At 24.4% G+C, this 12,563-nt stretch overlaps 1 protein-coding gene across 3 annotated transcripts in view; it reads left to right on the forward strand.

Annotated features, from left to right (window-relative positions):
• LOC129612421 (uridine-cytidine kinase-like 1) overlaps positions 1-12,563 on the forward strand; it is a 44,384-nt gene that overhangs the window by 2,717 nt on the left and 29,104 nt on the right. The window contains exon 1 of one of the 3 annotated variants that reach the window (XM_055526004.1): positions 2,811-3,032. The exons of the other annotated variants lie outside the window; for them this stretch is intronic. Coding sequence (XP_055381979.1) covers positions 2,995-3,032 — 38 coding nt within the window. The 5' untranslated portion in view covers positions 2,811-2,994. Of the gene's footprint in view, positions 1-2,810; positions 3,033-12,563 lie in introns of those variants that run through there. 3 annotated transcript variants of the gene reach the window in all.

The raw sequence follows: 12,563 nt of genomic DNA on the forward strand, positions 1-12,563 counted from the left end.
AAAAATCAGAAAGCGTCGAAAATTTTATTTTTATATAAAAACATAAAGTTTTGGGTATTCGATTACCTAAAAATTTACCCAAATTTTTAAGAAAACTCAATTTTGTCTTTAGATAAATTCATCAATGTTGCTACTTTACCTAATTAGGCCAAATTAATCTTGTTTTGTAATTTTAAGATTTGCTTTACGACAAATTTTTCATGTGTTTGGTTACATTTGGTTCTCGTTCAAATTCTTAATTTATTTTTTAGTTTTTTTTTTTTATTTTATGTTTCTTCATGCTTCGTTGCAATTTGCTTTGATTTTAAATATGAAATCTATTAGAATCACATATTTTATTCGCAAAATTATAAATAAATCACAATTTGACTCCTTTTATTATTAGTATTATTATTTTATTTTATTTGGTTAATTTTACACCATTTACAATGCATCATCATTTTAACATTTCTGTCAATATTTAGCAAAAAATAGAAAATTTTCAGAAAAATAAAAAAAATTTGTCAAGATATTGACACTTTTTTTTCAAAATTTTATTTATAAATTTTTTTAAGAGTAACCCTGAAAAAAAAATTGAGGCCTGCGCCTGAATCTTATTGTTTTAAAGGGATAGTAAAATATTTGTTTCATAAAAATGAATTATTTGAAGAATAATATATTTTTTTTTATTGTGAAAATGGTGATTTTTCATCATAAATAGTAAACTTTATCATAGTAAACTTTACTATTTAAAAAGTTTAGCACTTTTGCTACATATAATAGACCAGATCCAAGATTATTGGATTCTTTTTAAGTAATAATCTTTGAGGTTAGTTTTTTAAGGAAGAACTCAAAATATTTGGATCCGAATTAAAATCCAAAGTAAATAAGTTGCTCCTTCGAAAAGCTATTTAATTTTTTTTTGTTTTTTTCAAATTCAAACTTTTCTGTTTTCATTTTGACTTTTGATTTTTTATGAAAAAAATTAACACATCAAATAAACAAAACAAACTAACAATAAAAAATTTCAAATTATAATCAAAATAAAGTTAAAATTTAACTTAAACTGTATATAACAGTGTAGTATAATTAATAAACCATGATTCTGTTACATGGGATTTCCAATTCTCAAAATATAACTCAGTTATTTTTTAATTGAGTCATTTTAAATCTAGCCCCAAAGTTTATTTTGCTTTTTAATTTAACTGAGTAATTTTTATTTTCATGAAAGGACCAATAGCTAAAGTAGAAAGAGCAGAGATAGTTCAAATGACAGTTTAAATATTGATACATTGAAAGATACATTGAATTTTACGTAGTTGACTAAATTTGCAAAAGCAATCAAGTACAAAAGTCCATAAATTACAAATTAAAAATTCACTGAGCTATTAAAGCATATTTATTGAGACGACTGCAAGTAAAATTAGTTTGTTATATTTACAATTAATGTCTAAATGACATTTCTGGTGACTGATCAATTATGTATATACATATAAGAAATACAACATATTTTTTAATAATAAATCAAAATTATTCTCATTTTTCATTATTTTTAATGAAAAACGAAAATAATTTTTATTTTATGTATTATTTTTTATTATAAATATTTTAATAATGAAACTAAAATATAACATTTTGTGCTGCTATAAAATTAGTGTAAACGTTTATAGAAAATATTATAGTGTTTACTTTTGTGCATTTATTATTCAATTGACTTTTTATTGAAATGCACGTATGTTGATATGTTTTAATTTAATTCAATATAGCTTCGTATAAATGAGTATTTTCACATGTTTTATTTTCAATTTTTTGATATTATCAAAAACATCGAGCCAATAATTTTTTGTAAGAGAATTTTATCTTGGACATATTTTTTGTCGTTCTTTGATTTCATTCATTCTTTATTTTTTGTCGTTCTTTGATTTCATTCATTCTTTATTTTTTGTCGTTCTTTGATTGTTTTAATTGTTCGGTACATAGGAAGCCAATGCCTCAATGACTTCTTTGCTTTCCTTGTTTCCGTTGATTCAGCAGCTATAATAAATTATAATATTTACTATTTAATTTAATTAAATTAACAAAATCGGCAAAGGATATTTTGCCTTTTTCTGTTTCAATGGTTCGGGTTTTTTAAATTAATTCTAAATTCTATCGAAAATTTAATTTTAAAATTAAAAAATAATGGATGAGTATATAATAAAATTTTTTGTGTAATTTTCATCATATTTGAAGGTAATTTTAATCGTTTGAATTTACTTTTATGTTTGTCACGTCACTGAATACGTTTATTGCTCTTTTTAATTTAAATTTCAGTGTGGCCATTTCTTCCACTGTCACTTTTTTTTGTTTTAGTTCTCTGTTGAATCTCGTTGACTGATAACATATATTTTGTAAGATATACGGCACTTCGATTAAGTTTTTTTTAAGAAAATTAATGGCGTGGATTTTACACACAATACCAAATCAGACTAAAAGAAAATAAAAAAGTTTTTTAAATAAAATGAAAATAAGTGCTTTATAATACAATTATACAAAGAAATATATATGCATATTTTACTTTTTTGATACTAATACTGCATTAATATATTAATTGAGAAAAATTTTCTATGAAATTTTTTTTATAACAATTGCAAAAAGGACATTTTTTTACCATAAAAAAATTCAAAAACGTGTTGGAAAATAATTTCACATATTGTTTAAAGAAATAAATACCTAATTAATAACATCAATTTTATTTTTAATTAAAAAATAGTGAAATATAAAATACTTATATTTTAATTATATCCCTGAATAACTTTTTCAAGTGTGAGACTGACAAAAGAAAAAAATTTAAAACTAAAAAGAAAAGGAAATTCTTAAGAAAATTTTAAGTAAATTCTGCTTTTTTTATACTATAAGATTTTCTCCAAAATATACTTTGTTCTATTAAAAAAAAAAATAAAAAATACAAAAACTTTTTCTATAATATTTTCAAGAAGGAACAATTATTAATCTTTCATCACAATTTCCAACATAATGCCATCATTTGCCGGAGGCGGAGACGGTCATCAAATGTAAAAAACTATTACTTGTTTGATTTTTTTGTTTAAATTATTTTAATTTTTTAACTTTTTAATTTTTTATTCACAAATATGTATGAAAGTAATTCGAGTAAATTGAAAAAAATGTAGGTAGCTATTCTACCAACATAGTACGTAGTAGGAACATACGTATGTTCTTACTATGTATTATAAATGTGAAACATTTGTAAGAATATGCATGTTAATATTGAATTTTTCTGTACATGCATATTTACGTTTATAATATTTGAGCAATTTTGATATTCAAAAAAATTTTTTTTTTTCAATGGTTGATAATTTTTCCGAAATATAATTTTTTTTTTTTTTATTGGTGTGAAAAGAAAACTTCATCTGAAGAAAATCAGCTTTGATAAAGTGCGTATGTAGCGCACGAAATATATTAGCGAAAAATAAAAAGTATTTTATTCCGAATAAAAGGAAGTTTTCTTTTCACACCAATAAAAAAAAAAACAATTTTGATAATTGTTTTAAGCTGAAATATCCATAATTTAATATATAAAGTTCTTACTTAAGAAGACTGTAATTACTTTGTAGAAGCTAGGTATACCTGGATAAATCTACATTTTTAATTATGTACCTATTAGAACAAAAGAATAAATTCTTGGTGTGTTATAAATTCACGGGTTCGTCGCAAACAACTCATTAAATTCACAAAATATTAGTATTACTGTTCTTCTTTCAAGTTCTTACAATTCAATGGAATAAAATTCAATCTTCAATGTATATTCAAATAAATGAACACGTCAATACGTACATACATACTTTTTAGTTTAGCTTATATTTAATATAAGTATAATTTAATATTAATTATACTTTAGTTTTTGTTTGTTTTAAAAGGTATACTTTAATTTAAATATCTAAATATTAATACGTATATTATTATATTTGAAATAACACAAAATTTACTTAAAATAATAAAATAAAAATTTCTATTTCTTTTTTCATAATTTTACGTACTTACTTACCTATCGGCTAATTTATTTGGTAATTATCATTTACTTATATTACAATATTATGTATGTAATGTAACTCGCCGGACATACTAACACAAAGAAAAATTTTTTGTAAACATTCGTTTGATTTGAACATATTTGATTTGAACATATCAAACAAAATCCAAGATTTTTTTGTTTTAATTCAGTCTTACTTTATGTTTGTATTTATTTCTTCAATTTAATGTCTCTAAAAGTGACAGCATATTTGGAGGATCAACGTTTAATTTTCTCCTTTTACTATAATTTTATTACGATATTAAAATATTTTCAAAGCTTATTTCTACTTATATAATAAGAAATGAATTATTTCATACAAAAATAAGAATTACCTTAACTTTTTTCAACTTCATTGTACATACATTATAGTATACTTCATTTTATCCACAAAAGTGTAATTATAAATTATTTGTACTATTGGTTTTTTTTTTATGTTAAATACGTATGTATATGCAAGTGAATTGAGTAAATGGCTTAAATATAAAAATTAAAAAAAATAATTTGATTTAAGCACTTATACCTTTTAACAGGACTATGTTTTGGTTCGTTATAAAAAATATATGTACATACATAAATATTCACTTAGTAATAACATGTATTTTGTATTGAATACTTAGTTAATTTTTTTAAATTTAACGTCAAATGCTGTTCGTGCTTAACATGTCCAAATTATTAAAAGTATAGCAAACATTTTTTATTTTAAATTGTGATTATAAATATGTATATTAAAATTTAATTCATTTATACGTTGGTTACACTACATGTACATATACATAAAGTAGTTTCATTCTAGAGTCTAGACATAATGAAAATACAGGCGTGAGCAGAACATTATTTTTTGGTTGTTTTATATGCTCGTAAAAGTTACTTATGTAGATTTACATGTGACAAAAATTAAATTTTAGCGGTGTTAATTTATTATTAAATAGTAAGTTTGTTTCATGAGTTGTAAGCGGTATTTTTTTGAAAAAAAAAAATTTATTTGTTCATAGTTTGATGCTTTTAATTGTGTATTGGCTGTGGTAATTGGATGTGTTAATTTTTGTTTATAAGTAAGCGAAAATAATTTTTTATTCCATAAATCATACTTACTTATGTAAAAAATATAAAAAATTTGTTAATAGTTATTAAAAACTAAAGAAAAAAAAATATTCTTTTCTATTAAAAATATTCTGGAAGTATAGTATTCGGTTTTAAAGAATTATTCAATATTTTTATATTCCCCAATATAGATTGCTGTAGTTACAGTAATGTCCCGAAGCACTTTTTTCTTAAATAATAAATATAATATAAATACAAAAGAAATTTGACAGACTATTTTGAATTTCTTTTCAGCTGAATGTTGTGTTAAAATTAACAATAGGTCCCTTCCCAAGAAAGTATGTACATACTTAAAAAATAACTCATTTAAATTTTAATAAGTAATAAGCCTCGAGGCTAGTTTTAAAATAACTTGATTTAAATAGTAACTGAGTTATTTTTTGACAACTTCAATATTATATATTGAAATTAATACGACTTGTCACAAAATTACACACTTATTCTTTTAATTTTTGTTAAAAAAACACACCTACGAGACAAAGCTTATTATTTTTTTTTTACTTAAAAAAAAGTTTAAATTCAATACAGTTTCGCAAAGTCTCGTAAGAAAATAAAAAAATAACAAAAGTTTTTTTTTGAACAAGTGGCAAGTTAACAACTTATTTTTTTGCTTTCTAATAATAATTCCTGAGAAAGAATCATTTGACAGTTCTTATTACTAGACAAGTAGTGCTTCCTCGCGTGACTGTTGTATATGCATAGGTATACATATATAAATATAATATAAACGTATATGTAAGTGTATGTAGGCTATGTAGGATACTAAAATAAATATGTAAGAACTGGGAAAAACTAGAAAAACTGAATTACCTAAAAATTAAACTAATTAACGAAATTTTAATAAATACGTCATTGTTTTATGTAGCAAAATTATTTTTTACGTGCTCTTTTTTCAATAAAAGCTAGTACTATGTTCTTATATCATGCGATACCTCATGTATTATTTCTGAAATATGTACCTACTTCATTGTTTCAGGGAACATATATATACATATTGTACTTTGATTTAAAAAAAATAATTAAGTAAGTACTTATTTTAAAATGAGTATATTACATAGTTTGTATTATTAAATGTTGTAATCAACTCAGAACAATTTGTTTTACACCTTCAGGCACTTGTTCCTTATAGTGATAGGTTTTTACTTATGAATTAAATTTGAAATGATATGAAGTAATATCGTAGTAAAGTAGTCATTTATATTAAAACCAAAGGATTAGTCAATAATTTTCGCTCTATGTTGTTATCTATTCACTTTGCGAACTAAATATACTCGTGAGTCTGATGAGAGAATGTTTGTTTTCCTTATCTTTTTTTTTCTTTTTCTTCCATTTTTATGATCGAGATTCCTTTCTCAATTTAAAGAAGTTGCTATTTCTTTTTCACTCTACATAGGTAAATAAGTAAGTAAAGTAAAATTCATTACATCTAATTTTAAAATTCTGTATTCAACCCTTAGTAAGGTGTACCGAATTCAAAAATAATATTCAATTCTTTATTATAGAAAAAACTGACTGGAAATAGTTTTGCATAGTTTGCATAGTTAAATAAGTAATACTTACCAATTAAAAAACATTTCTTTTTAAGAAATAAATTACGTTAAACTAAATTAACCTAAGTATTGGGTCTATTTTCATTTTAAAACTATTCTTTATTTCACCTATCAAAATATCGTATGGTCATCGTAATAATCATATATATATATTCGTATATATATTATGATTATTACGATCTGATTATTATGTTTTTTTACTTTGGTATACGTATTGTAAAATAAAATTTGTTCAGCTAATTTTTGTTATATTTAAGTGTATTTATTATACATAACATATTATTTATATATCAAATTTTTTGCTCCTTTGTATTTCCAATTCAATTGGAGAAATTTTTAATATTTTACGTTGGCTGTTTTTATAACATACGAAAGCGGATATAGCGGCGATGTATATCTTAATGTACATATATATACATATATTATTGGTATAATATTAATATAGACACATATACATAAAAACTATGAAATTAAGTTCATACTTATATTTAAAGGAGCACGTTTGTCTATGTCTCTATGGCGTGCACAAAACACGTTTATGATTATTCATAGCAAACAGCAAGATTTTCAAGATGAAACGGTATTTCAGAGAAATTTGTACATGTTGAGGAAATTGTGTGTTAACTCAAAATTAGTGTAGATACATAGTTACATATACATACTTCTTATGAATACTTTTTATTTTAAATGTGAAGAAAATAAAATTTAAATAACTAAAAAAATTGTTGAATTAAAATTTATACTTAGTATGTATGTACGTGCATATGACAAAGAAAATTTAATATAAAAAATATTGGGAAATCGAGGAAAAATAAAAAAAAATACACTGAAGAACTACAATTTGAATGAAACAGATTGTATACATTAGTATTTATGAATGTATACTTACATAAAGCAGGGCTATCGTTTGACTTTTTGGATAGGGAGCAGAAATTTTACAAAAACGGGAGCCATTTTCAAAAAAGTGGATCCAATTCCTATATTTCATAAAACAAAACAATTTATTATCGTACTCATGCAAAAAATCGAAAAACAAAAATTATAAACAAATTAAAAAATATCACAATAAAAATGTAAATTTAAAACAATATTTTACGTTTATACATTTTTTCAAAGTTTAGGTTCTACTTATGATTGTCAGAAAATATCTTAAAATAGGTATTGACAAAAATTTCATACAAAGGTTTATCACGTTTTTTTCTGATCATATGCTTACTGTCTTATTCATTTCCTTATATGTAGATTAAAATGGTGTTGAAAATGCGTACCTCAAATGAAAAAATGTGTACTTCAAATTTTCTTACTTTAAGTTTTCCTAGTTTTCTCATCAATATTTTTAAATAATTCTTTTGATTTTAAAATGTTGCTTACCATTTCAAGATAAAAGGAGTTTCTCAATCTAGTTTTAATTAAATCTACAGAAGAAATACCTTTTCAGCTACAGCACTACAATGAGCTAAACTGAGGGAGCGATGAATAAATTTTTCAAGTTTTCAACAATATATTCAATCGACTTCAATTAAAATGTCAAAATTGCAATATTATCGTGCATTGAAAAAATTCTATACAGACATATTTCATTTGCTGACGTCCACGAATTTTTCTAAGCTTGGTTATTTGAAACTTTAACTGACTAATTGATTAACTTCACTACAAAAAGATAGGTGGCGGCTTTTAAATTAGTCAAAAAAGGTATATGTACACAATTTCGTAAGTGTTGTCAACGAATATTTAAATATTGCAAAAAAAAGTTTTTGTTTAATTCAGAAATTATATTTTTCAACTAAAAAATTCAAATATCAATATTGTTTTTGGGTCTGACTTAGGAAAAAATAAAATCTTAGCTAAAATGCAAAAGGAGGAGCCGGGAACACAAATTTTCAAATCGGAGCCAAATGGGAGCCGGTCGGAACCAAACGACAGCCCTGACATGAAGTTATGCATACATACATTTTTCCTTTTGAACCATTAGAAACACAAAATTTTCTTTTCAGATGTACATAAATACATACGTACATACATGTTTACTCACACTAATACAATATAAATATACACATGTATTTGTGTAAGAAAAAAAATCTTATGAAAAATTTCCAAAAAATTTAAATTTCATGTGAAATTTGAAATCGGAAAGTTCATTCAGATGCTTCTCAGAAGAACTATGTTGACTAATATAATATTATATTCTATTTTTAAAATTAAAGAAGAGAGGTAAAAAACACAAAACAAAAGAAAAAAAATTTTCTTTTCATTGAAATTCAACATTTTTAGTACTTTTCCAAAAAATTTTTGAAAAAAAGTGCTTATTAGTTTCACTTTGTCCGTCCGTCTTTGTTGAATCTTTGACACCTTATATTTCCGAAACCGCAAGCTTTTTCAAATTTCTATAAACACAAAAAGCTAGCGGTAAATTCCATGACATTAAAAATATAATTATTTTAACTCACACAATTAACCCTTAATATCGAGCATTATGTTAACCCCTCTTTATATAAATTTTTCCTTTATTTCAAACACTGCATAAATAATTTTAATAGTGTGATAGATATACATAGACTGTATTTAAAAGCAGAATTTTCACTTGTTCAAGGGAAAAGTGCTACAATACAAACCATTGGTTTAACTCAATTTTATTGAGTATGTAAATCACATCACATGCTTTGGTAAAAAGCTATTGAACTTAAAATGTCAATTTTTTGACAGATTTTTTCGTTTTAATTTCTATTTATTAGCCTGTTCCTTAACTAAAAACATTTATGAAAGTTTTCTAAGAAAACCTTCGTTGATTGTATACTGAGCGAATTTAGCTCTGATTTTAATTTCATGAGCAAGTATTCCAAATTTTATGTTCAAGTTCTTGTGATTTGCATACTACACGGTGTCTGAAAAGTTCCCGTACTTTTGGAAATATTAATTTTTCATGTTATAACTCTAGTTTTTTTTCAGTTTGGTTGCATTATTTGCATTCGTCGTGTAATTTTACCCCAAGTAGTACCTGTTAACTGTGCCTTTAATTTTTGTTAGCATAGAAATGAATCGCGATAACAAGCGCATTTATATTATAGAATTACACAGGTCTGGTATGAAGACACCTGAGATTGGAAGGACGACCGGTTACGAAAAAGTGACTTTCTATGATGGCATAAAATGTTACCAGGAGTTGGGGAGCACGTCGGAGAGGCACGCAAGGGAGCTTTGAGACGCGCATGGGATGAAATTACCATCGAACGGTGCGCGACCATTGTCAACAATTTTCCAAAGGGTAAATGCGTTTTAGAGAGATGTTTGTCTCAAGTTCGGCTGAACCAATTTTCGCAGAGATTTATTTTCAAGTTTACTTTGAAGACGAGACTTTTGGGAAATGTCAGATATCTCAAAATTGATATTTACAACGGCGCGATTTTTGATATTTTTAAAGAAAATAATCAACGTGTTATACTGAAATTTGAATATATGAGGTCAGTCTGGCAATAAAACAAGTCACCTAAATTTTTGAGGAAATGAAATTGACGAGCCGCGTTTACAATTTTATTCTTATCATCAGTTTTTGATCAGTGTATCATCCGAATTGCAAACTCAAAATCTGTTTATTAAATCAATGTTGAATTTTCGGAAATATTAGGGCTTGGGTACAGAACTTTTTCAGGAACTAGTTGACGAAATTTTTTAAATTTAATATTTGACTTCATTAATGAGATTAACTGGATAAATCAACTGGGCTGGATAAAAGGGAAATCGGATCAAATCAAATTTACTATAAAGTCTACTTTCTATCTTTTATAGATTATGAAATAAATACTTAGTCAAAGTAATTTTTCATAATCTTATTCAACATTTTAACAATGCGGTCTCTTACGTTCTTGTTCACATCAGATTTTTTATTATTTATTAAGTATTAAGAAATCTATTTGCCTTTGAATTTCTGTAAAAAAAAACCTGAGGAAAATCAACTTGAATTTTGATTTATTTTCAGATAACGGTAACGAAACTAATGTGGATCAAGGTGCTATTAAATAATTCGTAAATTTTTTTTTTGTATATATGCTCCCATATAATTTAAGATAGATGAAGGCATATTTAAATATTTCATATGAATTAAGTAGTTATGTGTTTGAACATTTTTGTAATAGGTATTAAATGAGATATGAATAATTATTATGGATTACTATTTTTCTTTTTATAAGAAAACAGTGTTGAAATCCTTTACAAATATGTACGCACCATTCATTTATATTACTTATTTTTCTCTTAACTTTTTTGTAATATTTTTTACTTAACTATACTTACCAATCTGTGTTTAAATTTTAAGAAATATTCATAACAACAACATCCAAAAATAATAGGTACTCAAAGAATTAGCAACATACTGTAAGAAGTAAGGTTTAAATGCGGCTCGGAACTTTAAAATTAAATGAGAATAAAAAACAAGTCTTTTGGAATTACAAAAAAATTAAAATCGTAATAATATTTAAATAATATAATTACAGTAGCTTAAAAATTAACTTGTATCTATAAATTAATACTGTGTTAATTTGAAAGCAAAAATAACTATAAGAAAGTTTTAATATTTTATAAAAAATTATCTAATTATTTTTTAAGGTGAAATATAAATTTAAAAGTGCAATTTTGTTTAGAATGGTCATAAAATGAGTTGGAGAGAGAGATCTTAGTTGAATCATACGTGTTATAAAAGGCAAAATTTGTTTTAATAAATTATATAGTGAATAATAGTTTAAATTGTTTGATTTAAATTTTTATTAACCAATTATATTATAAACTTTTATTTTATATTGGAGTTTTGTTGCAGTTTAAATAGTCATTTTAGTAAAAAGGAAAATAATTTTCCTATGTTGGAATGAAATTTACATACTGCAAAATCAGAACAAAATAAAAATGAGTGTAATTTGCATTGAGAAAAACTGTAAAAAACATATTAAAACTTCTGAGAATTTTATTTTATGTGCGTTTGGATGTGGTGGTGCAATTCATATTAAATGTGCTAAACTTACAACAGCTGATCAGCACTGTTTAAATACTAATAAAAATATAAAATATTCATGTGATGAGTGCAGCGAAAATGGCCTAGAAAGTATAAATAAAAAATTGAGTGAATTCCAAAATGAAATAAAATTATGCATGAAGAATATTAAAAATGATATTGCTTTATCTAATGTAAATAAAGAAAAAAAAACCCTTTCTTATGCAGATCAATTAAAGTTGCCAATTATTGTAAAACCCAAAGGTAAACAAAAGAGTGCTGATACAATAAAAGAAATAAAGAATAAAATAAATCCGTCAGCGTTGTCTGCAAAAGTAAATAGTGTTCATGAATTAAAAAATAATGGTGCTGTATCAATAAGTTGCGAAAATAAACAATCTGTCGAAAAAATACAAACCGAAATAAAAAACAAATTTGGAGAAAAGTATGAAGTACAAATTCCTTCTTTAAAAAATCCTAAAATTTTGGTAGTAGGTATGAGTGAAGAGCTTAATCCAAATGAAATTGAATGTGCAATTAAAGCACAAAACAATATTGAGATAAAAACAATTAAATGTTTAAAAGTGTATAAATCTGGAAAAGTATATAATTCGATAATTGAAATTGATGGTTGCGCGTTCAAAAAATTTGTAGAAGACGGTAAAGTGAACATAAAATGGAATCGTTGCAAAGTATATGAAAAAATTGATGTCATGAGATGTTATAATTGTTTAGGATATAATCATTCAGCTTCTAAGTGTAATATAGGTTCCTGTTGCTACAATTGTGGTGAAACAAATCATATAGCAAAGAATTGTACCAAAGACGCGATTGGATGTCTAAATTGTTGTAGAGCAAGAAAAGAGCTTAACTTATTAAATAT

This window comes from Condylostylus longicornis, unplaced genomic scaffold (assembly GCF_029603195.1).
Source record: "Condylostylus longicornis isolate FDR11 unplaced genomic scaffold, ASM2960319v2 ptg000072l, whole genome shotgun sequence".
Taxonomy (NCBI): domain Eukaryota; kingdom Metazoa; phylum Arthropoda; class Insecta; order Diptera; family Dolichopodidae; genus Condylostylus; species Condylostylus longicornis.